Raw genomic sequence first — 26908 nt, 5'->3', positions numbered from 1 at the left:
AACGCCACAGAGTTGTGGTGATAAACATGGCTACAGCTGGTATCTCCGCCATGAGGCTGGAAAGCTAAGGAATGGCTGGATCCAGCCGTCAAAGCCACGGCTTTTGTCCTACTGATATTGCTTGGTAAATTAAAGACTCATGTGGTCAGAAAAAGAGAGATATACAGTAAAGAAAGATTCAAAGACAAAGAAAACTTTAAATGATTTACAGTGTGTTTAAAAATATATGCAGGCTGAAAGTTAAAGTTCTTAAAAGTTAAAAAACAAAAATAAGGAAGTAGTTGGGTGTGGTAGTACACACCTTTAATCCCAACACTTTGGAGGCAGAGGGAGATTGACCTCTATGACTTCAAGGTGTGGTAGCACACGCCTTTAATTCCAAAGCCTGGGAGGCAGAAACAGATGGATCTCTGAGAGTTTAAGGACAGCCTGGTCTAAAGAGTTATTCCAGGACGAAGATATACAGAAAAAATAAAAGTAAAAGTAAACGAAATAGAGGTTAAAATAAAGCCGCACAAAGATGGAAAATACAATGAGAATCTTGATACTGTATGCTATTATGCTCTCTTTGAATTGTTTTAATGCTGAGGAAGGAGCAACAGATGCTAAAAGATATTTGTTTATAAATGCTGCTGAACTAATCCAAGATAGATATTTTCAAAATACCTTGACTTCAGAATTTGGATCTAAGGATATGATACTTTGGGAAAGAGATTCTTCTTTTGTTTTCACAGAGAATGAGACTCTATGGATTGCTTCTTCGATCCCAATATGGTATGATAGACCACGCCCTCCTGAAGGGTTGCCGTGAACACCCTTAAAAAACTGCTACGCTCAACTGACAACTGAGATGAACCTAGCAGACAGGTTATCCCATAAAAGACCCGAATAACAGCGCCCCCATTCAGCAGGAAGCAGTTTGGAGAGAAAAAACTGCGCCCATGTTCCCATATATTGTTTATAAATGTTCTTTTACATTTAAAGGGGGAGATAATATAGATGTGAATAATTTGCATTGATATGAATCTTGGTTTACTGATATTAATTTAAGGTCAATTTTATTATATGTATATGTATTTCTGATATTAAGGTATTGTGATTGTGTAGTTCACTTAAAAATGTAATGTATATAGGTTGTTAATGGATAATTATCAATAATAGTCAAGCTTGTAGTTATGTTAGATTTTCTAGATGTACATAGATATATTTTAGATAGGCATTCTTCATATCTTTCAAAAATTATAGAATATGGCATTTTAAATGTTTTAATAACTTAGGATTTTTCATGACAATGAGACACTCTGCTCCTGGCAGCACCAATCTACTTTAAGAAGAAGATGGGCATCGAAGAGGCACCTTATGGAGTTGTTTAGCCATTTGGGCAAGAAACTGCTCTTGCCTGGACTATTGCATAAACTAGACACAGAGAACCCACAGAGAGAGGACTACTGCATTGCCTAAAGGTGAAATGATCTTTCGGGATTCCTGATTCATGAAGGAGTCTGCGAGACATTCTGCAGGACACAGCAGATAGTGACTGAACTGCCTTTGAAATTTCCTGCTTCATGGAAATGTCTCTGGATACTATGGACCTTTAGGCCGAAGATGGATGCCCCAACGGTACAGAGGAACTTTGGGTGACTGTCCAGGCAGTGAGATGTCTCTGTGATTTCTAGAGTTTTGTAAGTTGCTTATTTCTTGTTTGCTTAGGTAATATTGTATCTTTCTGGAGTCTTTGATGGAGTTGAAGAATAGTTAGTTATAGTTTTCCTTTGTTATAAAAGATAAAATAGATGTAAATATTGTAACTGTAATTCTTACTTGATAACTGTTTTGTTATATGTAATTTTGCTATGTTAAAGTTAAAGCCTTCCTTTTTTTGTTTAAACAGAAAAAGGGGAAGTGATGTGGGAGTGTCATATATCAATCTGTTGATTTCATTGGTTAAGTAATAAAGAAACTGCTTGGCCCTCATAGGTTAAAACATAGGTGGGTGGAGTAAACAGAACAGAATGCTGGGAGGAAGAGGAAGTGAGCTCAGACTCGACAGCTCTGCTCTCTAGAGCAGACGCCATGCTCCCCTCTCCCCAGCAGACACGATGAAGCTCCGACCCAGGATGGACGTAGGCTAGAATCTTCCAGGTAAGCACACCTTGGGAAGCTACACACATGAATAGAAATGGGCCAAGCAGTGTTTAAAAGAATACAGTTTGTGTGTCATTATTTTGGGGCATAAGCTAGCCAGGCGACCATGAGCTGGGGTGGCAGGAACACAGCCCACAGCTCCTACTACAGAGTTCCAGGTGACTGAGCCACCTGCTGTTGTGTTCTGGGATCCTAACTCAGGCGCTCTAGACGAGTGGAGAGCAGACTTAACTACCAGCCATCTCTCTGGTCCCAGACAGGGTTTCTCTGTGTAACAGCCTTGGCTGTCCTGGAACTCGCTTTGTAGACCAGGTTGGCCTCGAACTCACAGAGATCTACCTGCTTCTCCCTCTTGAGTGCTGGGATTAAAGGCATGCACCACCACCCAGCTGCCTTTTTTTTTTTTTTCAAAGCAATTCTTATACACTGAACTGTGACTTCTAAACATTGTTCTTATTTGATAATAAAAAGAGTGCACTGAATGTTGGAAAAGGCGGGAAGAGCTGATTGCTCTATGAAGGTGATGTCCACCCTAGGATTTGTTGACTGCCTTCTAAAATGTAGGTTATTAACAAAGGATCTCCAAGCTACAAACACATCAAAAGAAACATTTTAAAATGGAGACATGTGGGGATGAAGCGCATCATGAACAGAACACCAGCACATAAGTCTGCGTGGACAAAACATCTGCACATTAGGTTGTGCGAATAGAACACCAGCACGTTACGCTGTGTGGGCAGAACATTAGCATATTAGATTGTGTGAGGGACACTGTGCGTAGGACATCAAGGTCCCGATGGTTTGTGGGAGCTTGTACTGTGAGAGCTGTTTCTCAGATATTCTGCTTATTCGTAAGGCTTATTTTAATATAACAGCCCCGTGTTCTCCCTCACAGCTCTGAGAGGAAGGACAGAGAGGCAGACCTCTGTAGGCCCAGGCAATTTACAGGCTCACTTGACTCTCCCTTAGGTCAATGAAAACACATGCCACCTACTGGCTCTGGGGAGACGGCTCCGTGTGATACTTCACATGCCACAGAGGCCAGGAAGAGTCAGCTGGCCTCCTGTAGGGATTTTGGAACTGAGGCACTCTCCCATGAGATCAAACACAACTATCCAGCGGTTGCATGTTCAAAGACTTCCAAGACACAACCACCAATCACACATTATGAGCAGTATTTGAATACCGTCGTATAAAATGAGTTCTTTAATTTTCCAAGTGTTTTAAAAAACAAATTTATACTTAAGCCAGCCTTGAAGAGAAGCATAAAAATTACCAATTTAAACTAAAAACAAAACAACCCAAGCCCACAGCAACCGAAGTGTCAGCTCTGTGTACACAAGCCCAGGTGCACACAGAGGGAACCGCGGGCATAGAGAGGGTTCACTTTCTGGAACCGTATCATCTCCTTGCACACAGAGCAAAAATAAATAAGGTCACCACTGCTTCTACGAATCTGCCCCAGCCTTCTTCTGGCTCACAGGAAAGCTGAGATGTGAGAACGCAGCCACTGCTTCCCCAGACAAGAGAGCAGAGCCATGTTCACTAAACAAGCAATTTTCTATGCAGGGGCACTATGGCTTTTGCTGTTGTTGTTAAATTTTTCTCTTTACCTTTTCTTCAATTTTCCTTCTGCTAATATACTGTCTTTCCTTGTATAAGGCAAATCAGGCATTTTTTTATACTGTTTTTTCCTAAGAAAAGTACCATGTTTTGAAGACAAACCATTCCCAAAAGCAGTGACAATATTAAAATAGCTTTAAAGGTGAGTCACCTATATTACCTCAATGAAGTAAAACATAAAGATAAAAGCAGTTGGCACTAAGACAGCTATTCCAAATATCTGTGTCTAAACAATTTTTAAAACTGTTTATTTTTTTTTTAAGAATGCACCCCCTAGTCCAAAGTAACTATATTTTAAAAAAATTTTTGGCCAAAAAATTTACAAAACCCCTTCAGTTCAACCTAATAAAAGTGGTATCTAGAAAATACTCCACATGAAGTCTGTTTTTAGAAGTTCAGGTTTGAAAGCATTCCTAAGGCACGGTGTTCTGGGAGACAGAGGTGCTTCTGCAGGCAATGCGCTACAGGCAAAGCATCTGCAACAGGCACTTTCTTCCGAGCTGTGGTCTGGGAGAGTAGTCAGACGTAGGCTCCCAGGGCGGCATGAAACTCTGTGAGGCACTGGACCAGCTGCTGAAACTTAGGCCTCTCCTCTGGGTCCAAGGCCCAGCAACAGGCCATCACAGCAAACCTGCGGAGTGACATGGAAAGGGGGCTAGTCAGGATCTTGCAGTCAATTCTGCGCCAGCTACGCTTTCTGCTCAAATGTGGTTGTAGAGAAGATGGCCTAGTAACAATCACTTAATCTGACTAGGAGTTAGCAGTTTTAGAATTGAAAAGAAGCTAATATGAGTTATTTGGATTACACACATGGATTTCAGTTCTTCATGAGAATACAAAATATTTAGCAAGTGCAGAGTTTCTTGTAAATACACAGAACACAGAATAACAGCCTGTGTCATCCTGGATGCTGAGGGAGAAGAACTCCGAGGAAGTGTTAACTGAAATCAGGACTCCTGGATGTATAGCAAAGCCGCTGCCTGAAAGTGGCAGAGAAACCTTCTTGGGCCTCTTAAACAACATTCATTCCTGCACTCACTTCCCAGACTCTGTGCACCCCACAGCCATGATGGAGAAGGTCAGCTATGTGATGGAGGCAGGAGGTCAGAATCACTTGTCACCTGCTAGCCCAGAGCATCTTCCTGAAGCATCACTGACGCTTGGCAAGGTAAGATCACAAAGAGAAATATGTCTGTCTCTCTGTCTCTGATCTCTGGTGTGGTCTACGTATGTGCTTGTGTGGTTGTGTGCATGTGTGTGTAGGCCAGAGGACAACAGTGAGTATTGTCTCTATTGTTTTCTTCTTTCAGACAGGATATCTAACTGAGTTCATAGATGCAGTTATGAACGCTAGCCAATGAGCTTCAGGGATCTGCTTGTCTCCAGTTACTTTGTGGTACGGTCACAGAGACATACTACCATACATTTCTTTTTAGTGGGTGCTGGGCATTCAAATCTGGACCCCAAGAAAGGCTTTTCTAAGTACGGGATCTTGTTAAACATGTCTGTTTAAACAAAAGTCAGGAGACTGAAATGATATCCTGTAATTTCCTCACTATTATGTTAGATTCTCAGACCAATTCTTAAGTAATTAAGATTATGCGCCACTGATACAGATGCTAAGGCATTCAAAGTGACTGCGGTTTTCCACAGGTCTCAGTCACATCTGAAGACTCATCACTCTAAAGGGGGAAAGCTCTGTGTGAACACAGGAACTTGTTTTCCTACTTTTATAATAATACAGTAAATGCATCAAAGCTCATGTCCAAGACCCAAAGCACTCACAGTTCATCAGGGCAGTTGATTGGCTGGGCGATTCGGTAACCATCTTTCAGGTAAGCGGCCATCTCAAAGGGGTCGATGTCCACGTAGGGCGTCTGGCCCAGCGTCATGAGCTCCCACAACGTCACTCCAAAGGCCCACTAAGAGAGGAACAGCAGCATAATGAAGAGATTTAAAAACTGGATGCTGGTGACTACAGCAGGCTATAAGCCAAGACAGTAGCTGAACAAACTCTTAAGGAGGAATCTGTTCATAAAAGAAATCTATCACACTGGTTAGTTTCGCTGGCTAGGATAAGAAAGAACATTTTAATGAATTTATTCTTTAATATGAATATTGGTATTATCTGTTCTGAGTAATTACGTCTGTTGGAAGAAGTCATTTTTACCACTGGCTATAAATCATGCTACCCCCAAATTAATCAATCATGCTGGGAAATGGAAAACAACTTAAATGGACAGAACACCCTCGATAAGTGAAATATGTAGATTAGATAAACTGTATGAAGTTTTGAGTTTCTGATTTGCTTATTTTGCAGAGCTAGAGATGGAACTTGGGTATAGTGCAAAAAAAGCATTTGTTCTCTCACTGGGGTGCATCACAAGCTCTGTATTTACAACTTTCGGTTAGCAGATGGAAACACCCTGAAAAATATCTCCCGGCTGAGTAAAAGATCAGACTTACTCAAATCAGCAGGTGAACGGTCAGTAAGAAAAAAGAGGCAGCAGGGGCACTGGGGGACGGACTAGGCCTTCCCCTCTCAGCTCAGCCCTGGCTGCACAGTAGCTCCTGGAGAACGTGCCGAAGACAAGCTCCAAGTGCACCCAAAGCTACTGGTATGCCGCTGGGAAGGGTTTGGGTGGGGACAGTCTCCAGCCTGCTGTCACTTGTGAACACTGAACACACAACAGCTGAAGTCAGGGAAAGAGAACAATGCGTGTGTGCCCAGAGCTCAAGAATTCTCGCAGTATTTTGCGATGAGCCTCCAGTCACATTCAGTTTGCAGAACAAACCTCGAGAAGCTCAGACGGGGAGCTTAGGTTCATAAGGTGAGGAAGCAGGTGAAATTAGTGGCTTTCCCAACCACACATTTCTCAGTGAGTAAGAGAAAAACTGGGGGGTGGGGAACACAAGGCAAATACATTTTGCAGAATCCAAGCACAGAGCACTGAACTTGAGGTTATTGCTTTTCAGTATGAATGAAATCTGGAATCAGTGGGTAAAATACACGTCTGCTTGTTTTTTAAAAGTTTTTTGCATGCTGAACATCTCTAATCCAAAATGCTCCAAAATCCAAGTTACAGAGCTGACATGACAATAAAGAAATTTCCATACCATGAAACTGTTTCATGAACAAAATTATACAAAATAAAACTGTGTTTAGACTTGAGTCCTATAATACATGCACACACACACACTCAAGTCTAGAAAAAAATCCTGACATTTTGGATGAAGGATACTCAACCTATTAGTGAGTAACAGCCACATTTCTTAGCAGAATCTATGAAAATAACAATGGAATGACATTAAAATTTACTCTAAAAAGTGATCTCCTCCTTTCTAGTTCTAGCTTCTTTGGTCAGCAGCCCTTCGTGTTTCTTAACGTCACATTCCTAGTTACGGGGATTAAGATTTCCAATACATCTTTTGGAGAACTGGGGTGGGAAGGTGATATAATTCAAGCCACTATACAATGATACAAACTCTTAAGGAGCAGGCAGCACTGCCTCAACATCAAAGCCAAAGGGTCCAGCCTTTCAGAATCTGCTGTCCCCTCACACAGTGACGTTGGGGTTGCTTTGATAGAGGTCATGTAAGTAAGAGGTGTAGGTGAACGCTGTTCTCTATTTTGGGGGGAGGTATATGCACATTCCTCTCTCTAACCCAGGCTGATCCCAGACTCCAGCAATTCTTCCTCAGCTTCCTAAAGTGCTGGGACACCGCTCGTGATCTTGCGATCATCCATTTAAGATGAAGGACATGAAGCTATTCTTTCCATTAACAATAAGGCATGGGTTGTCAGAAAGTATAATTGTTTTCATCTTAATGCACGAGGCTGGGACTACTGGACGATGGTCTTCTATGTGACCGATTAAAACATCAGACTGTCTTTAGCACAGCAGTCAGTCAGCTGACTGACAGTAAATAAATATGAATATTCAGTGGGAAAGTAACACAATGAAATACGCTTCCATGCTCTGCCCTGTCTGGCTGGAACCCTGGCAGACAGCCACCACGGAACTTTTATGAGCAGCTGTGGGTGAAGTTACCAGTGGACCTGGATGGCAAGGTACTGAGCTAAAGAGAATCACAGGAGTCTAAAGTATCATTGCATTTGTTAGGTTTTGGCTTTTTTTTTTTTTAAATCAGAATTGTATTGTTGTTGTTTTTCCTTTCCTGTTTTATCCTTTTGGAGACAGATACACCAACCTAAACCCACTCCACCACTGCATTTTCAAAGTCAGCAACTTTCCTAAACTTAGAGCTGAAGACAAATTTGCCTCCGTATAAATCTTACCTTGAGGCTCACTCACATCTGATGAGACTCTGATTTTAGGCAAATGAGTTAAGGCTTTTAGGACTCTTAGGAAGGAATGACAGCAATCTACCACAAGAAGGATGTGAATTAGAAGGCCTGGTCGCAGAACATGATGTACTCACTGTGTGTGCGCCTCCGCCACACACACGTTGAACTCCTGACCCCAGTGTGATGGAGTTAGCAGGTGGCGCTTTGGGGAGAGTTGACACCATGAGGGTGGAGATCTCAGGAGTGAGACTGGCAACCTCAGCAGACCCCACTCCTCCTTGTGCCATGTAAAGATGTAGCAGCAAGGACATTCTGATCCAGACCTCACACTCGACTTCCCAGGCTTCAGTGCTACAAGGAACACAGCCTGTGTCTTAAGAGACCCAGTCTGTTCTATCAGCCATAACCTACTCAGACACCACTAAACCTTGAAAATCAGCAATCTGTAGCTGCAAGCGCAACTATGTCCTCAGACACTATCTAACGACTATCACAGAACAGGCTGTTCATGCCGTGTTCTCCATAAACGGATACACATGGCTTCATCGGAACATTAGGGTCTTCCAAGGGAGCAGAGGAGAACAAGATTTCAAAGCAACCAGGAAGAGAGATGCTCAGAGCCCCATGAGATCTCAAAAGGCAGCAGCCACAGACAACACTGCCGGGGCAACTGCTCACTTCTGGAAATACTAGAACTGGTTTTTCTTTTCTTTCTTTCTCCCCCGCCCCCCCCCAAAAAAAAAAACAGGGTTTCTTTGTGTGGCCCTGGCTATCCTAGAACTAGCTCTGTAGACCAGGCTGGCCTTGAACTTACAGAGATCCACCTGACTCTGCCTCCCCAGTGCTGGGATTAAAGGCATGTGCTACCACTGCCCGGCTAGTGCTCAATTTTAGGAAATATCAGGACAACTAAAGTTAGAGTAATACAACTAAACAGCATCTGAGCATCAAGAATATTAAATCTCTATTTTTAAAACGAAGTCTAAACTCATCTTTTCATCTCTATATTGTTCTTTGTGTCTATATGTTAATTCTCTTAATGAAAATTGGAAACTTAAATAATAGGTTCAAGATTGCTGGTGTGTAAAACCTGCAACCGTGGGGGAAACAATCCTCTAAGCACTACTTTAACCTTAGTAATAGAAAACATAAAACAAAAAGCATTCTATACTTTTAAAAATAATAAGCACCTTCCAGTAACTCCAGCTTTCACCGAGATACCACCAGAGTTCCAAAGGCGGCTCTCAGTGAAAATACTGTAACCTTGAGGGTCTCCTGAGTGAGTCTGCTCAGTACATGGCAATGGCCTCTAGAACACTGAACAAACAGGAGTAAGATGCAGATGCAAGCTCTGGATAACACAGATTTTTCCTCCTAGGGAAATGCCCACTAATGTCTACAAAAAAACAGCAAGGCACATGGGGTACATCTGATTTGCCCTGTGGCGTAAAAACTGTTCAAATGCGGTAAAAGACGGCTATAAATCACACTGGTAAGATTAGCATGGGAGTCATTTCCTTGATTTGTTTTTCCCAAGAAAATGCTTTTTAAACACAATGTAGGACCATAAAGACAAGAAAACCAACACGAAAACTCTCAACTGTGGTTTCCTGATTGCCTTCACCCCTCAAATGGAGGTAGAGTCTTGACAGCTGAACTATGTTAGCTACTATAATTATCTAAATAATTCAAAGGAGGCATCTATCAAAAAAATACGTTTTTTAATAAAGAAAAAGAAAGTCATAGAAATCTGTGTTTGTGCCTACATTTGACGAAAATATTGAACAAGAACAATACCCAGACAGCCTTCAAAGGGCCTATGTGAAATCACATAAGATTAGAGACATTCATAATTAGCTGAATCTGGTTGTGGGTATTTCCTAGGCTGATAGTTAAAAGATGATGGTGATACCATTAGACTCTTAACGCACCAAAATATTGGAAGTTTTCAATAAGAATTACAAAAACAAAGCCCTGTCACAATGTATTAGTTTTATGACAACGGGAAAAAAAAACAAAAAGCAATGTGTTTCTAAGCAGATCACGAAGAATTCTTAACTACAAAGAAATGCAGAACTGTTAAGGTTCTTTCAAGGAAAGAAAAGGGTCCTGTCTACGGCCATACCACCCTGAATGTGCCCGATCTCGTCTGATCTCAGAAGCTAAGCAGGGTTGAGCCTGCTTTGTACTTGGATGCGAGAGAGGGTCCTTATTCCTACAAATGTGCATTTTACACACCTACAAAGTGTGCATTTTACACATGCAGACTCCAGTGAGGGTGAGGTTAATTTTTTTAGTATATGATGGTGAAAACTGTTCAGCAACTTCTAAAAATGATAGTGAGTACAATTCTGACACCCCACCGCCTAAGCTGGGCATGACACCCACCTCCTAAGCTGGGCATGGTGGGTGGAACACGTCTTGAACCCCAGCACCTGGGGGAACAGAGGCAGGGAGTCCTAAATTTAAGGTCAGCCTGATCTACAGGGCAAATTCCCAAGAATAGCCAGGCCTACACAGAGCAACTCTGCCCAGAAAAATAAAATAAATAAATAAATAAATGAAACTTCCCCTCCATCCACAGAGGTAAATGAACTCAGCCTGTGTTCATGGAGCTGTTGGCATTTTCTACCCAACATTAGAATGCAACATATAACAATCTCTAAGAATTTAAAGCAATATTCAATGTCCCAAACTGAACGGCAGAATTTTCAGACTAATAGGGTATCATAGTCACAGGAAAAGACATAACTTTTAATCCCAAGTATTCAAGGCAAAAGACACTTAGAGGAGGTATCTGTGCATGAGAGAATCTGTGCATGAGATGAACATAAGAATTTAAAAGAGAAAAATCTGAACATTTTTAAGAGTTAGCCACTTTAAATGTAACGAAGGGACATTTTTATAATGATGTGCTAAACCCAACCAAAAAGAATTTTAAATAAGACAAAAATATAATATTTAAACCCTGGTAGCACATGCCTGCAATCCTAGCACTTAGGAGGCTGAAGCCAGATTTCATGTTCAAGACCAGTCTGAGCTGTAAGAATGAAAACCTTGTCAAAACAGGGGTTGGTATTTTGAGTTTAGAAAATTCTCTCAAGATGTCCATTACTGAACTCATAGTAATTAAAACAAAATAAAGCTAGGCCATTTGAGGAATCATATGGAAACCTACCACAATAGAAGTTTCTTAAAATATATACATATATGAAAGACGGGCAGATTTCTGAGTTCGAGGCCAGCCTACTCTACAAAGGGAGTTCCAGGACAGCCTCCAAAGAAAAAGAAGCACCACCTCAAACAGCCATTTAAAAAAATAAAAAAAATTAAACTAAAATTAATAAAAATTAAATTAAACCATTAAAACACACACACACACAAAAGAAATCTAAATGGAGTCACCAAATGATGGAAGAGAGAATGCCCCAACTATCATCTTTCCCCATCAAGTGAAACTTCCAGTAACAGAAAAGAGTTACATCTAGTTGAGCTGCTGCCAAAAGGGGCCCCATGGAAATCCCCAATCAACTCATGCTATTACCAGGGTTATTGGTCGCTCTTCACAAGTTGATAAGGACTTATCACTAAGACAACACCTACATTAGCTCACTGAACATGGAGAAGTCACACTGGTGCCTAAGTCTTCACCCCTACTGACTAGTGTTTACGGCACACTACCGAAAAGAAAGGTAAAACCACCAACCCATTCACAAACCCTGAAATCTGCGATGGTTACTGCCTGCATGATGCGCTGGTGCCAGAGAGGCACAAACGCTGTGGAGTAGCCGACCACTCTCTGACTGGACTTAAGACCCACTCCATGACCTAGAACCCACGCCTGACACTGGGTGGGTGATCAACAACCTGAGATTAGGTTGACCATAATCCTATAAGAAAACCAAATACTACTGTTATGCTAAAGGAATATAGCGATAAAATGACTCCTAATGACATTCTACCTGTCCCATAGATCAGTGTCTTGCCTAGCCATCACAAGAGAAGCTTTCTCCTGAAATAGATGGGATCACTACAGAGAACCACAGTTGGACAAGTGTAGACAGCGAGGCTCTGGAATTCTTAGTCCTAACTGGGCTGTCTCCCCTCAGAGCTCAAGGAACTATACAGAAAAGGTGGGACAAAGATTATGCGAGTCAGAGAGGACAGACAACAGCGAGGAAACAGTATCTTCCAGACACGAGGGCTGACACACACATGGAGCTCCAGGACTGAGAGGTGAAAGTGGACACAATCCCTAACCCAGAAGCTATTTCTAATTGATAACTGCTTATAAAGGAAAAAATTCAGTTCTCTCCAATGGATCTCACTGGGTATGTAAACAGTTAAGGGCAGGCCCCATGTTCAGCAGCAGAAGGCCAACACAAAACAAACTCACTGATGTTTTTGGTCTCATGTTGCTTTGATTAGGCTTTTTAAATAAAACCTTACTGGTCTTTTGTATATTTTGTATATTATGATTTCTGATTTTGTATTTTTAAGGGCTTTGCTTTGTGTGTATGTCTCTGCATGTGTTCTTACACTTTTTCTTTGTTTTTGTTTTATTTGATATAATTCAGTCTGTCTGTTTATAATTGCTGTTTATTTTCTAAGAGAGAGAGGAAGAAGGCATGGAGTCGGATGAGTGGGGAGGATCTGGGAGACAAAGGGAGAAGAGAAACCTCACTCAGATATATTGTATATGAAAAACCTGTTTTCAATTAAAAAGTGAAAAAAATTAAATAATAAAAAATAGAAACGAAGTATTTGGTATAACGGCATTCTGACTCCGACAGGTTCTTACACAAATATGAATGCTCACAAGTTTTATAAAATATCATGACTGCAAAGATAAGTGATTATAAGCATGATTTTGAGAATTGTTAAAAGCATGATGTTCCAGTAGCCCAGAGCAGTTTCATTCAGTAATTCAGCACACATACATTATATTCTAGTTAATAAAATATGTGTCTGAACAGTGCCTGAAGAGGCACCATCTGTACTGTTTAGACTTGCGTTATATTAACTAGAGTCCCATTCGTTCTGCTTATCTGGACCGTCTAGACATGCATGACATTAACTCGAATCCCACTCATCCAGTTTATTTTTGCTCTAGGAGTCTAGAAAGTATGTGATCATCAGTGTGATTTTATAATAGCTTTGCTGGGGCTGGAGAGATGGCTCAGCAGTTGAGAGATGCTCTTCTAGTGGGCACAGGTTCAATTCCCAGCACCCACATGGCAACTCACAAATGTCCCTAAGTCCAGCTCCAGGGGATCCAGACATACATGCAAGCAAGATACCCACAAACAAAATAATTTGTTAATTAATTATATTATGGAATAACTACACAGAAACAAATCAACTAAGCAATTCATATTGAAGCACTATTGGACATCAAGCAATTCACATTAGGGTTCTAGACATCTTACATGCTCTTCTGAAATATTTTTTTAACGTTTATTCTTCTCTTATACAATATATCCTGACTATAGTTTCCCTTCCCTCCACCCCTCCCAGTCCCTGCCTGCATACCCCTCTCTCCCCCAGATCAATTCCTCTTCTGTTTCCATTTAAAAAAAAAAAAAAAAAAAAGAGGAGCAGGAGCAGGTCTCCCAGGGATATCCAAACATGGCCTAGTAAAATACAGTAAGACTAGGTACAAACCCTCATATCATAGCTGGATGTGGCGTATCATGAGGAAAAGGGTCCCAAGCCCAGACTAAAGAGTGAAAGACACCCCTCCCCCTCTCCCACTGCTAGGAGTCCCACAAGAACACCAGGCTACACAACCATAGGGTCCATGCAGAGGACCTAGCTCAGACCCACGCAGGGGCTGTGCTTGCCACTTCAGTTTCTGAGAGCCCCTATGAGCCCGCTTAGTTGATTCTGTGGCCATGTTGTTCCCTTGGTGTCCTTGACACCTCAGGTTCCTATAATCTTTCCTCCCTCTTATGAAATATTATCTATCAATATTCCTTTTACCAAGGGAAAAATACTATTTCCCAGTCTCTTGAAGTTTACTTTAAAATAACACAAAATACTTACAAATTATCATCTAGGAAGTGACTCCTTTTTCCTGCCCATCAAATAGCTTTCGAGTTTCCAAAACTACGATTTCAGTCAAGGCATAGACGCTACCGATTTCACTGGAACTCTAATTTGTGAACAATAACGTTACAGAAAGAAGCTGTTTCGTGACAAGAAGCTCTGGAGAGAGCCCAGACCTGGTTCTCTGCTGTCTTGTAAGCTGAATCCCTAAGACTCTGCATTTATCCCCCCACCCCCACCTTCTTCCCAGCATGCCCCGGGCTCCTCTAAGCAACATAAAGCAGGTTCAGCCCGGCAGTCCCTCCTGGAGTCAGGTAACACCCATTCTTATAATCATGTGTGCTTATTTCATATGTCAGGGTTGGATTTTTTGTTTTTGTTTTTCAAGAATAGTTAATTTAAAAATAAGTAAAAGATGACCTTGACTATATATATTGAAAACCTTAATTAATAGGATAAGTTTTTAAGAACTCAGTAAATTATTCATTCACATCAAGTGAACAAATTTTACAATACATAGCACATAAAAGGAGAAATACATCAAACAGCATCCAGTTTATGAAAGAGGAGAAAGAAATCAATTAAATCATAATTAATGAGTTTTTCTCTCTTTATCAAATCATTCTGTTTCCAAAGATTGTAAATTGGAGTTGTTTTTCAAAAAGGAAATCAGATCATTTCAATTATGGAGAACAGTGAACTGAATGAGAGCCCTAAAGATCCATTTCCTAACCCCTAAATCCCTTTATGGAAAACAATGTGACTGAGACCTTGAAAGGAGCTTATTCTGGACTGTGCAGGGCTGTACGAAGTCACTGAAGTTTTGTCAGAGAGGAGGAGAGTTCTGAAACACGTCCAATCTATGAGTGTGCAACACAGATGGAGCCACAAACCAAGCACTGCCACCAGCCACCAGATGTCTGTGAAAAGATCACGGCCCTGCCAACGCCTTTAATTCAGCCTCTAGAACCTTCCATGAGAGAATAAATCTACTGTTTTAAATTACTGAGGTTGTAGTAATTTGTTATAGCAGCCAGCAAAAATTAATACACTGAGTATATGACAGAGTTTACACTAATCAATGTAAATAATAAACTAGTAAAACTGGTGTCAGTAATACACTATGAAAATAGAAATTTGTAATGCATACAAACTGAAATTAAAAAGGTAACTCTGAATAATAAATAAAATATACTGGTATACAAAACACAGTAAGCCCAGTTCTTCAATGCTGAATTAGATCAAATCCCGATTAATTTTACAAGAATTGTAGTATTATGGAGTGATGATTTAGGGAACCTTAAAGCAAAAGTTTTTACCAAATTTCTAAATATACAGCTACAATATGTAATAGACAAGAGATAGAAAAACACATTAGTTTTTCATTCTTTTTTTCTTTTTGTTCTCTGTGCAGCCCTGGCTGCCCTGAAACTCGCTTTGTAGACCAGACTGGCCTCGAACTCACAGAGATCTGCCTGCCTGCTGAGTGCTGGAATTAAAGGCATACATCACCACACATGGCTTAGTTATTCATTCTTTCTTGAGATAGGTCACTATGTACCCTAGGTGGGCCTGGAACTCATGATGGCCCTATCTTTGCCTTTCAAGGGCTGGGATTACAGGCATGTGCCGCCATGCCTGGCCCAATTATGATCTAAACTGGAATAAAAAGTCAAGCAATGAGTTAGAAAACTATGACAACAGATGAGTACACGTGGCTCCTGAAATTGCCTCACTAAACAGAAGGGCCCAAATGTGTGACCTGGGTGAGGACAGAGTAACTGAAGCATTGTCAGGATGATAGATGAGAGACTGTTCAACTGGGAAGAGACCATTTTCAGAAAGCAATGCCTTCTGTGCTTTAGTAGCTTCTTGGTCATCTGAGACTTGTACAGGGAGATAATGAGCTGGTCAACTCTCTGAACCTCAGTGTCCCACTCTAACACTGGACACCAGTGCTCGCCATAGTGGTCAGCTTGTGTCCACAGGGAGAGCACAGCACCAGCCCAGGATCTAGGACAGTTTCTCTGTTGTAAGAGGGTCAAAAGGAAGCTAACTACACATGATCTCTAATGAAAATACCAAGGACTAGCAGCAAGGTTTTAAAATAACACAACGCCTACATGCTGTTGACACTAGGGCTCCGTACTCACCACATCACTAGCGCTAGAGAATTCACTGTTAACCAGGCTTTCCAGAGCCATCCATCTCACTGGTCTGTTCTCATTGTCCCCTAGACAGTGGTAGTCCATGGGAAACAAGTCTCTGGAAAGGGCGTTGTCTGTGATTTTCACTTGAAGAGTGTCGTCGATGCTGAGAAGTAAAAACACGAACATGGCAGGCATCAGGGTGTCAAGACCAACATTACCCATAAACAGTCAGAGTCCCACAATGACTCCCAAGAGAACCCCAAACCCAGGAAGCACTACCCAGCTAGTGAAAGTGGCAAGTCCTTGACACCTACACACAGTTCCTAGCAGCCAGGTCTTTATGGATCACTTCCCTTCTTGCCAGGTAGCTCATTCCACAGGCAATCTGAATAGCCATATGTACCAAGTCTTGCTGGGAAATTGCCTGTCATAACAGAAAAAAAAAAAAGACATTTGCTGACAGTACAAAGGTGGTTTGGGATCTGACTACATGAGTCCATAGTCCAGCCCTAAAACACTTCCTTGCACTGAGTTTTTTTAAACCTATTTCTCAAGCAAGATGTGCTCTAGGAGTACTGTGTACTGCTCATCTATTACAACAGCCCCGTTCTGTAACAGGATTTGCCAACTATATGACTTCATCTACGTGATGTATCTCATCTGCTGCATCTCTCTAAAATCAGCATTACAGAACAATTTCTCAGCGACTCCTGCTCAATGACCATGGAATCTCTGAAGCAGCATGTCATTTAAAGGGTGTGCGGCAATGATCTGCTCTTTCCTTTGTAGTAGTAGGTTTTATTGGATTACCCCTAGGCTCCTTCCACTAAACAAGTCTATAGCTCTCTCTGCTGACATGTTCCTATATGCACTGCAGCACTGCAGGCTGGGGAAGGAAGTTCTCCCCCTGGTGATACTCATGGGCCAGAGCCTCCAACTACATGGTTCAAACTTTATCCTTTTAGCTTAAACAATGTATCATATACATTAAGCCAAATACTCAGGGCAGATCTGAGTCCATTTTCCTTATTAACTACAATAGGTATGCTATTAAAAATCTTAAAACCAACTTAATGAAACCACAAAATATAGTCGAGGGCACAACACCAAGCAGACTCTTACCACTACCATAGCACGTCTGGACTCTGCTCAGATGTCCCAGCAGAGGACATGCGGAGTGACAAGACAGAAACTCTGAACTGATGGCACCTTACAGCCCAAGGACCTCCCACAATCCAGGCCTCTCATCATCGCCATTGTTAGCACACTTACGGTCACACAGACCTGTTATGGTTTCCTTTCCTGGAAAGGAAACCTGGACACACGTCTTCAGAAGCTATCCTGCAAAGGACTGAGATGCTGTCACCGGGCATCGGAGGTGACTATGAATGAACACATAGTGAACAAAGCAAAACAGCATCGGCCAAGTGTGCTCCAGGGGAACCATGAGTCATCCTTATTTTCCTCTAAATAAACAGATTATAAATAATGCCTGATTCACTCTGAGGTCCTTTGCAAGTCTTTAAAACACACGTGTGGTTATTAATATATACTTTAAAAGACATCAGAAACCATTAATATTTGGGGAAATTTTCTCACCTGTGGGTTATTGGCTTCTACTAATTTGCACTGCCGTAGAAACAACTTAAGATTCCCCCAGTTCATGTATGGCAGTATCACCATGGGCTTTTCCCCCTCTTCTATGCACACATGAGTAATAGGAAGAAGGTTTCTATAAAATAATAAGAAATTGGGAAAAATACAAATGAAATCCAAAACTTTATGAGTTTATCTTAAAATAAAATAAAGATAATCGGAAGCAAATAAAATCCCAAAAACATCTAAAAAGATAATCATTACAACTTTTATTTACAAATGTTCGTTTTGAACCATGTGTTAACAGTCTCTGTATATATGAGCTTTTTTTGTAGGATAAAAATTACTAACACGGAATGGATCCCTTTATACTAGATTTTTTGAAGATGCTCTAGGCACGCTAAGTCTCCGCTCCAAAGGATAATCACAGACAGCTGAAGACGGTTTGGCCCGAGCACATCATGACGCAATCCCACTAGTTTCATCATCACACTTAAAATAAAGAGGCCCACACTAACTGGATAGAAATACGGTCATCCAAAAGTCTTCAACTGATTCCTACTGTCACACAAGGAAAGTGCTTATCATGGTCACACAGAATTTGGAGTCCAGTTTTTAAAAGTAAAATTCACTATCTGGATAAAAGAGAGGGAGGAGGGAGTGTCTGTGCACCTTGGCCTTAGTTTTCAAACTTGTACCGTGGAGTTCACCAACTACAAACAGTTTTATATGCAAAATACCAAGTGTATGGTGAACAATCTTTTATCTACTTTACCTTTTGTCACACACACACACACACCATTCTCTGTGGAATGACACCCCAGCTGATGTATGAAAATAATTATTTTTCCCCAAGATTGTAACTATTTAAGTAATCACCTCTGCTTTACTAAGCCAGAAGTAATCACAGACTCAACTTCTATATTCAGTGTATCATGTCCTGTGCCATTACAATATTTAGTACCTATTTGAAACACATATAATAATGATCTAAAAGCAATCCTATTTCTTAGTAAATTCTGTTTCTAAGGATGGTTTCATAAAGAATTAAATATCAAACATAAAAAGCTACAATACCAAGATCACTCAATAAGCAATCAGTAGTGAAAAGTCACAAACAAGGTAAATGCCCAAGAATGATGAAATAACACGTTACAGCTGAATGATCACAAAGAAACTTAAGAAAACGTGAGACACAAACCGCACATTCACAGGACAGTCACAAAGACAGAGGAAAAACTGCGGAAATATACCAAGGAGTGTCTCTCTGGCTTGTAAGACCACAGTTAGTTTCTGCTTTGCCTTTCTTTGTGTCCTAAAAATGTCCCCATTGAGCAGAACTGTAAGAGGCATCGGTCTCTAAGAGGCACTGAACCCTCCAGGGTTTCTGCTTGTATTACTGGTAGCCAGGCCAGGGAGAAAGGTTAGGGAACCTACGGACAAAGATCAAGTATAAGGAGAAGAAAATGCAGATATCATGAGATTCCATGATGAGGAAACTATCCATTCCATGATGAGGAAACTATCAACTGATAGTTTCAACCAATCACATTTAGTTAGGGTGTGGCCACCTAAAGCCCGGGCAGAAAACCCTAGGGATGTAGGTGCGGTGCCCGCCGGACATATATAACACACCGGACCTCCCACTCTTGTAGTGTGAGTTTCCCCTTTTCAACTATTAAAATCTAACAGTGATTCTTGAGCTGGTCTGGTACAATTCCACACTCCATACTCTCCCCTGGGCTGCTAGACATTTCTTCCCAGTTAAAAAAGGAGAACCCAGGAAAAACTGCAGAGCCACATGCACCCGCAGCAACCTCCAGGCACACAACAACTCACAACTCACTTTGAGTCAGCCAAGGCAAACCCTGACTTCAGAATGGGCAGGTGAACTGGCCCCTTCTTTAGCCCTAAAGGATTATCTCTGCTCCGTCCCTCATGACTGAAATAGTTCAGCAGAATTAATAGCATTTTGTCCAGATACAACAAATACGATAAATGAAATCAAAACTTTTATTCTATAACCCTAGGATTAAAAATCCTCTGGAGTCAGTGGCTAAGAACACTGGCTGCTCTTGTAGAGGGACCAGGTTTCATTCCTAGCACCCGTATGGTAGCTCACAACTGTCTTTACCTCCAGTCTCAGGAGATCTGACGCCCTCTTCTGTCCCCCTCAGGTACTGCATACATGTGGTGCACAGATATACATATATGCAAAACACCGATTACATAAAGTAAAAAGGGGGAAACAACTCTGGAAGCAGTAATAAGCTTTACGGAAATGTTTTCAAGAACAAATGACAGCCCTTCGCTCTGTTCATTTTACAAAGGAAAACAGGACAAAGAGAAAGGTCTGAGACATCTCAGAATGGATTGATGGGTGTAAAGGTAGAGGTAAGGTGGGGGGTTGTGGGGCTGGAAACAACTTCCCCACTTGCAGCCTTAAAGCTGCGTCATTCAGCACTAACAAGTGTCATCACCAGGCATTCTGGCCAATGGGGACTGCAAGCCACAAGAAATGGCTTAGGGATTCTCTGACATGAAGTAAGGGAAGCAGATTGTTTTTAATTTATGTGAGTACTTACTTATGATAAAAACTTATGCTTACAAGTTCCAGTGGAAAAATAAAAACCAAAAATTTCAAGATGCTTTAAAATGCATCAGTGCCTCTCTACCCTTCATCACAGAACATTAAAACAGAAAGCAAACTTTCTGAATTATGCACCACAACCAATTCAAACAGTGAAATCTGCAAACAGGTAACAGTTCTTACCAAGCACACTGAGTCTGCACTAAAAATTCTATAGTATTGATCTAAGAGTACTGGTTCATTTTTATTCTACGTCTGGCACCAAATCGGGAAGTTAATGAATCTTTAAATCAAAGAGAGCGAGCACACAGCCATGAATGCCTGTCTGAGAAGAAAGTGTGGTGAGATGAAGTGCTACAGGCAATGCTGCACACGAACAATTTTATCCCTACAACTGGAGCCCTGATGTCACTTCCCACACAAGACAACAACGAGCTGACCAAGCTATAACCTGCCTACAAGTCTCCCTCTCATCCAGTATCAAATGTTTCACATCAATATCACTCAGCTCTATTCTGTAGGGTGTCATGGGACTGTTAATCCATCATGGTGGGATCCTGAGACACCATGCAGTCCACAGCTCCATGAAGGAATGCTGCAGATGCCTGCTTGGAGCTGCTTAACCAATGAATGCTTAGGGCTACAGTGGATTTAAAACAACTTTTTAAGGAAAACCTGCCTTTGCCTGCATTTATCCCTGCCACATGCTTCTGTGCTAGTGGGTGCGCATTTCACTGGGTAGAGAACTGGCTAGGAGAAGTCCTAGCACAGTAGACTTGTGGGAAACACAGCTGGAGCACCCTCCGCATGTCAATCAAGACTCACTCACAGCACTGTCAGAAAGGACAGTTCAAATGTCCCGAGGAAACAAAATCACATTTGGGGGGCTTTTGTTTGTTTGTGTTATTGTTTTATTTTGTTTGACAAATAAAACTATTTTTTAAAAGCACATATAACCTAAAAGGGGAGAGAGGACTGTCCATCCGTTCCCCACAAGTGAGGACTTCAGCTCCGGGGGCTGAACCTGGCCAACGAAAGGCAACATTCTTGAGTTGTGGAGCGCAACTCTTTCATGGCACACTCTACTATTCCACAATACTGAATTCAACTTTTTTACAAAGCCTATTTCTTTTTCTTCAGTGAAAATTTTAAAAATGAGCATTTACTTTTATATCAGTCAATATCTACATTATATAATAAACCAAATGTGACATCTGTCTTAGAATCTGAAACCAAAAAACTTTTTAAATTCCTACCCTAAACAAAGTATTTTTTTCTCTTTTCCATCTGTTACTAAGATTTACTGGACTTTAAGGTTGCCTTTGTTTCAACTAACCAGAAGCTAAGAATTATATTTTAAAAAAAAATTACTTATTTATTATGTATATAGTGTTCTGTCTGCATGTTTGCTTGCACACCAGAAGAAGGCATCAGATCTCATTATAGACGGTTGTGAGCCGCCATGTGGTTGCTGAAGAAGACTCAATGCTCTTAACCTCTAAGCCGTCTCTCCAGCCCAGAATTATGCTGTGTTTAATCACAGCCCAAACAGTTGTCTTCTGCTCTTGGCTTGTTTTCTTTTCTGCTAACACAATGCCAAAAGTCTGTCTCATTTTCATTACTAATTTTATTTTTATGTGGCTGTCATCTTCTTAGGCCCTCAAAAGCCAAAGTAAAAACAAAATGAAAAGCCGGGCGGTGGTGGCACACGCCTTTAATCCCAGCACTTGGGAGGCAGAGGCAGGCGGATCTCTGTGAGTTCGAGACAAGCCTGGTCTACAAGAGCTAGTTCCAGGACAGGCTCCAAAAACCACAGAGAAACCCTGTCTCGAAAAACCAAAAAAAAAAAAAAAAAAAAAAAAAAAAAGAAGAAGAAGAAAGTTCTGTGTTTCTTATTTTTTTAATCAGAGCTCAAGTCCACTGTAATGGATGCATACATCACTTCCTATTCCCAGAAGTCCAAAGACCCTTTCAACATGTAGAGTCATGGTTCATTTTCTGGACATATGAAATTCTCATTAGTCATACAAACTAAGGTGAATCTACACAGTATTTGTGTGTGGTGCATGTACATGTGTATGTACATATTTGAGCATGTGCGTAGAGGTCAGTGGTCAACATCACGTGCCTTCTTTAGCTGCTCTCCATCATGGTCTCTCACTGACCTAGAGCACATTGATTAGGCTAGGCTGGTCAGTGAGCTCTAGATATGTACTTGTCTGTACCCCAAGAACTCTGGGTAATAGATGTACACCACCTCTGAGATCTCTAATCGGTGCTTTGCCAGCTGAGCTTGGTGGCACATGTCTTTAATCCCAGCACTTAGAAAGCAGAGGCAGGCAGGTCTTGGTAAGTTTGATGATAGCTTGGTCTACAAAGCAAGTCCCAGGACAGTCAGGGCTGTATATAAACCCTCTTCAAAAACAAAAATAAAAAACAACAACAACTTTGCCATGATATTGATGCTGCTGTCCCTAGTGATTCTTGATCTAAAATTCTCCCTACAAGTACCTTTTGTGAAATCATGCTACAATTCTAAGAGCATATGTAAGAGATGAATTAAATAAAATGTGGTATAGCCATTCCGTAAACCACTAAGTAAGTAGCCTTTTAAAATGAGACAGGGATTTATAGTTACCAACATGAAAACATAGAAACAGTTTTTTTATTAGAATAAGAAATGCGCCGGGCAGTGGTGGCGCACGCCTTTAATCCCAGCACTTGGGAGGCAGAGGCAGGCGGATCTCTGTGAGTTCGAGACCAGCCTGGTCTACAAGAGCTAATTCCAGGACAGGCTCCAAAACCACAGAGAAACCCTGTCTCGAAAAACCAAAAAAAAAAAAAAAAAAAAAAAAAAAAAAAAAAAAAAGAAATGCATTAACTTTATTAAAGATAACGCTATCCTTTTTAAATGTATACTGGAAACACACTAACAAGTTGAGATATCTAACATTATAAAATATCTTTACAGACAAATACATAGATGCTATTTCTAGATATATAGACCTCTACCACAGACAAACACAGACACAGTCACATACACACATACACCACATTTGAGTGCACACTCAGCAAACATGGCAGACCATCAATCAATCTACTATATCTAAGAGTACTTGAAGTATTTTTGTCAATGGTGTTCTATACATTTGAAATTTTCATTGCAATTAACTTTAATGTATGCATCACTTTGTCATATTTTTTAAGGGGAGACAAGTGCATAAATACGCACAGACTATTTTATAAAGTTTAGTTGTATCCACTTATTATTTATGTGGCTTACATACTGTCCTCTATCTTCTTTGTGCTTTACTATCTTCAAATAGTATTCAATGAACATGCATTTACCATCATAGTCAGAAAAAAAAAAAACCAAGCTATTGCAAAAGTTTTCAATTCAGAACCAGACATAACGTTCTTAAATAATAAAAGGAAATGAGCTGTGCTTGATGCTGAGGTGTGGCCTTTGCTCTCACCTGTGATGGAGACCACGAAGCTTACAGCTCTCAGTCAGCATCATCGTCACCTGAACTTCAGACGCTTGATCTGTAAAAAAGAGACATAGCCTTGAATGACACTGTATTCAAGACATTAACATTTTATTAGCAAATACCTTTTACTCCAAAGTAAATTTTCACTATAAGTTATGAGTAAATCAAAAGATACAGCCTAAAGTTCCATTGCAGCAGACAGAGCCCTGCTGAATAAGTCAGCTTTCTCAAAAACTCCACAGATGACAGAAACTAAGTAAGGTTCTATAAGCCAAGGAGAAGAGATAGCAGCAGATTAGGAAAATACACGAGACACAGATGCCATACAACTACTAGGGAAACACTGAAGCAAAGATGGAGCCCAGCAAGATTATAAAAAGACTCTGGGTCCCACTACTAAGTGAAGATACCCAGACTGAACTAGGAGAGGCCATTTCCCATCAGACTAACACAGACAAATATTCAGTTGTCTGCTGGTCTGGGCAAGAATGTATGAAGACAGACTAATCGGCAGGCTTGAGGAGGTGGGTGGGAGAAGCCACACTAACAAACATGAGAACACATTTATTTGCACTTGCATCATCACCAGATGCAGACCCATCAAGAGCCACATGGGCTCCCTGGAGTGTCTACAGAGATAGGTCTGCATGCACTGACAGTGGAAGTCATTAATCTAAACATACATTAAATTTCAGAAGCAAAGTGTAAAGGTCTGTGTGATCACTAAAAACAAAATTTCTTGAAAAAAAAAAAATACCCAGGAGCATGTTTTTCCCTGACTCGGAGAAAGAGTCATAAACTCTTATGCTGGTTCCTTGGGATAAGATAACTTAGATTTTGCACTTCTCTGTACTGTTTCAACTTTCTGAACTTAAAAAGTCTCCTACAATGTAGCCTAGGGTGGCCTCCAACTCTTGATCCTCCTGCTTCAGCCTCCTAGACACTATGACAACAGGCATGCTGTACTAACTCTATTTGTGGCTTTGATCCAGGTGACACATCGGACTCAGTCTTTGGAAAGTGACACTGGACATCCATTAGCTCTCTGTATACAATTCTTAAACTTAAAAAAAAAAGCAATTTTTTTCCCATAAAAAATATGTGTTCTCGGGCTGGAGAGATGGCTCAGCGGTTAAGAGAATTGCTTGCTCTTCCAAAGGTCCTGAGTTCAATTTCCAGCAACCACATGGTGACTCACAACCATCTGTAATGAGGTCTGGTGCCCTCTTTTGGCCTGCAGGCACACATGCAGACAGACTATTGTATAATAAATAAATAAATAAATAAATAAATAAATAAGCCGGGGCGGTGGTGGCGCACGCCTTTAATCCCAGCACTTGGGAGGCAGAGGCAGGCGGATCTCTGTGAGTTCGAGACCAGCCTGGTCTACAAGAGCTAGTTCCAGGACAGGCTCCAAAACCACAGAGAAACCCTGTCTCGAAAAACCCAAAAATAAATAAATAAATAAATAAATGAATAAATAATTTAAAAAAATATGTGTTCTCTAAAATTAAACCCAAAAACCCAGAATTTATTCTTTGTAAACTACTATTTATCCAGCATGTGATAAGACGAAAGAAAGCACACGACCCTGTGGGAAGTCTGCTGGCAGTACACAACACACACTGTTAACCAAAAATCACCAGGCTAAAGGATAAACTCAGTGTGGGGCATGCCCCGCTGTGCTTCCCTCAGCCCAACACCAGCCCTGACTGGAGGCTGAGGACCCACTGTGTTCTCCCGTTTCCCTCTAATTAGGGAGAGCACAGGAGCGGGAGTGAGGCCCAGCCATGACAACAGCTCTGGCTCAGAAGGCAAGCTTATCGCAGAGTTGCAGAATCCGTACTGTGTTTTCTTATCATTATTATTTCCTTTTCAACCCTAAATCAAACCAATTCTGTGTGGGAAAACTCTTTTGTTAATTCAGGACTCATTATGATCCATAGAGTATTTATAAATCCAAAAAATATCAGCATTAAAATAAAATATGTCCTTTAAAAAAATAAAACAAAAGGTTTCTTTTACTAAACTTGTGTCTCAAACCTCATATTTATAAAGAATAAAATATAAAAAGAGTCATGGACGCCATCCTTCAAAACTAGTCAGAAAGTCCACTACAATCTAACAAAATATTAGCTGTTTTGGGACCTAAGGGGAGTTGGTAAACAAAAACTAAATAAAATAGGAACTTAAACCATTTATCTAGAAAAGGTAAGGGGAGTGTGAAGAGTTTTAATTATTTAATTATTAACTGGGCAATTTTGCTAAATTACAGGCAATAAATTCCAAGCATTTTAATTAGACTGTTAAAACCCAAATTTTTAGAAATAATATACAGAAGTCTTCCATCCTTCCCATGGATGCCTTTAAGCAAATATAGAAATAGATATTATTGTTTAACTTTGTAAATCTCAAAAAAAAATGAGTTTAAGTAAATTCCCCTCAATCTCTGCAAAGTGCTTAATTTCTTTTTCAGAAATTAGACTTACTGATTGGGGAGAAGGCTTGGTCTGTGAAGCACCTGCTTCAAGCATGGGGCACAAGGTTGATGGTGATGGTGATGTAAAAAAACAGCACTGTTGAGGCATGTCCAGGTGGGTCCCTGGAGCTCGTTAGCCAGTCTGCCCAGCCTAACTGGAAAGCCTGGGTCACAGAGAGACACCTGTCCCCAAAACAAGGTGGACTGGGCTAGAGAGACAAAAAGTTCTGGCAGCTTTTCCAGAGGACCTGGGTTCAATTCCCAGCACCTGCATGGTAGCTCACACCATCTGTTCCAGAGGATCCAACATACTCCTTGGGGTCTGGGGTACCCATGTGGTAAAAACACATACATGCAGGCAAAATACTCATATACATAAAATAAAATATTTAGAAAAGAAAGCAAGAAAACCAAGGTGTATAGCACTTGATTAAAGAAACCTAAGGTTGACCCCTGGTCTCGGCGTATATGTACACT

At 40.8% G+C, this 26908-nt stretch overlaps 1 protein-coding gene across 2 annotated transcripts in view; it reads right to left on the bottom strand.

The window, feature by feature from the left end:
- Nucleotides 1-3334: 3334 nt before the first annotated feature.
- The window catches only part of Ryk (receptor like tyrosine kinase), a 74398-nt gene continuing 50824 nt past the window's right edge, over nt 3335-26908 (bottom strand). For both annotated transcript variants that reach the window (XM_057767177.1, XM_057767178.1), the window contains exons 10-15: nt 23938-24007; nt 17875-18007; nt 16590-16699; nt 16279-16438; nt 5554-5690; nt 3335-4399 (exon numbers count right to left, since the gene is read on the bottom strand). In XM_057767177.1, the coding sequence (XP_057623160.1) occupies nt 4288-4399; nt 5554-5690; nt 16279-16438; nt 16590-16699; nt 17875-18007; nt 23938-24007 (722 nt within the window). In that variant the 3' untranslated portion in view covers nt 3335-4287. The remainder of the gene's footprint in view (nt 4400-5553; nt 5691-16278; nt 16439-16589; nt 16700-17874; nt 18008-23937; nt 24008-26908) is intronic.

Source organism: Chionomys nivalis, chromosome 4, assembly GCF_950005125.1.
Source record: "Chionomys nivalis chromosome 4, mChiNiv1.1, whole genome shotgun sequence".
Classification (NCBI taxonomy): domain Eukaryota; kingdom Metazoa; phylum Chordata; class Mammalia; order Rodentia; family Cricetidae; genus Chionomys; species Chionomys nivalis.
This window is presented reverse-complemented; position numbering and strand designations above follow the sequence as displayed.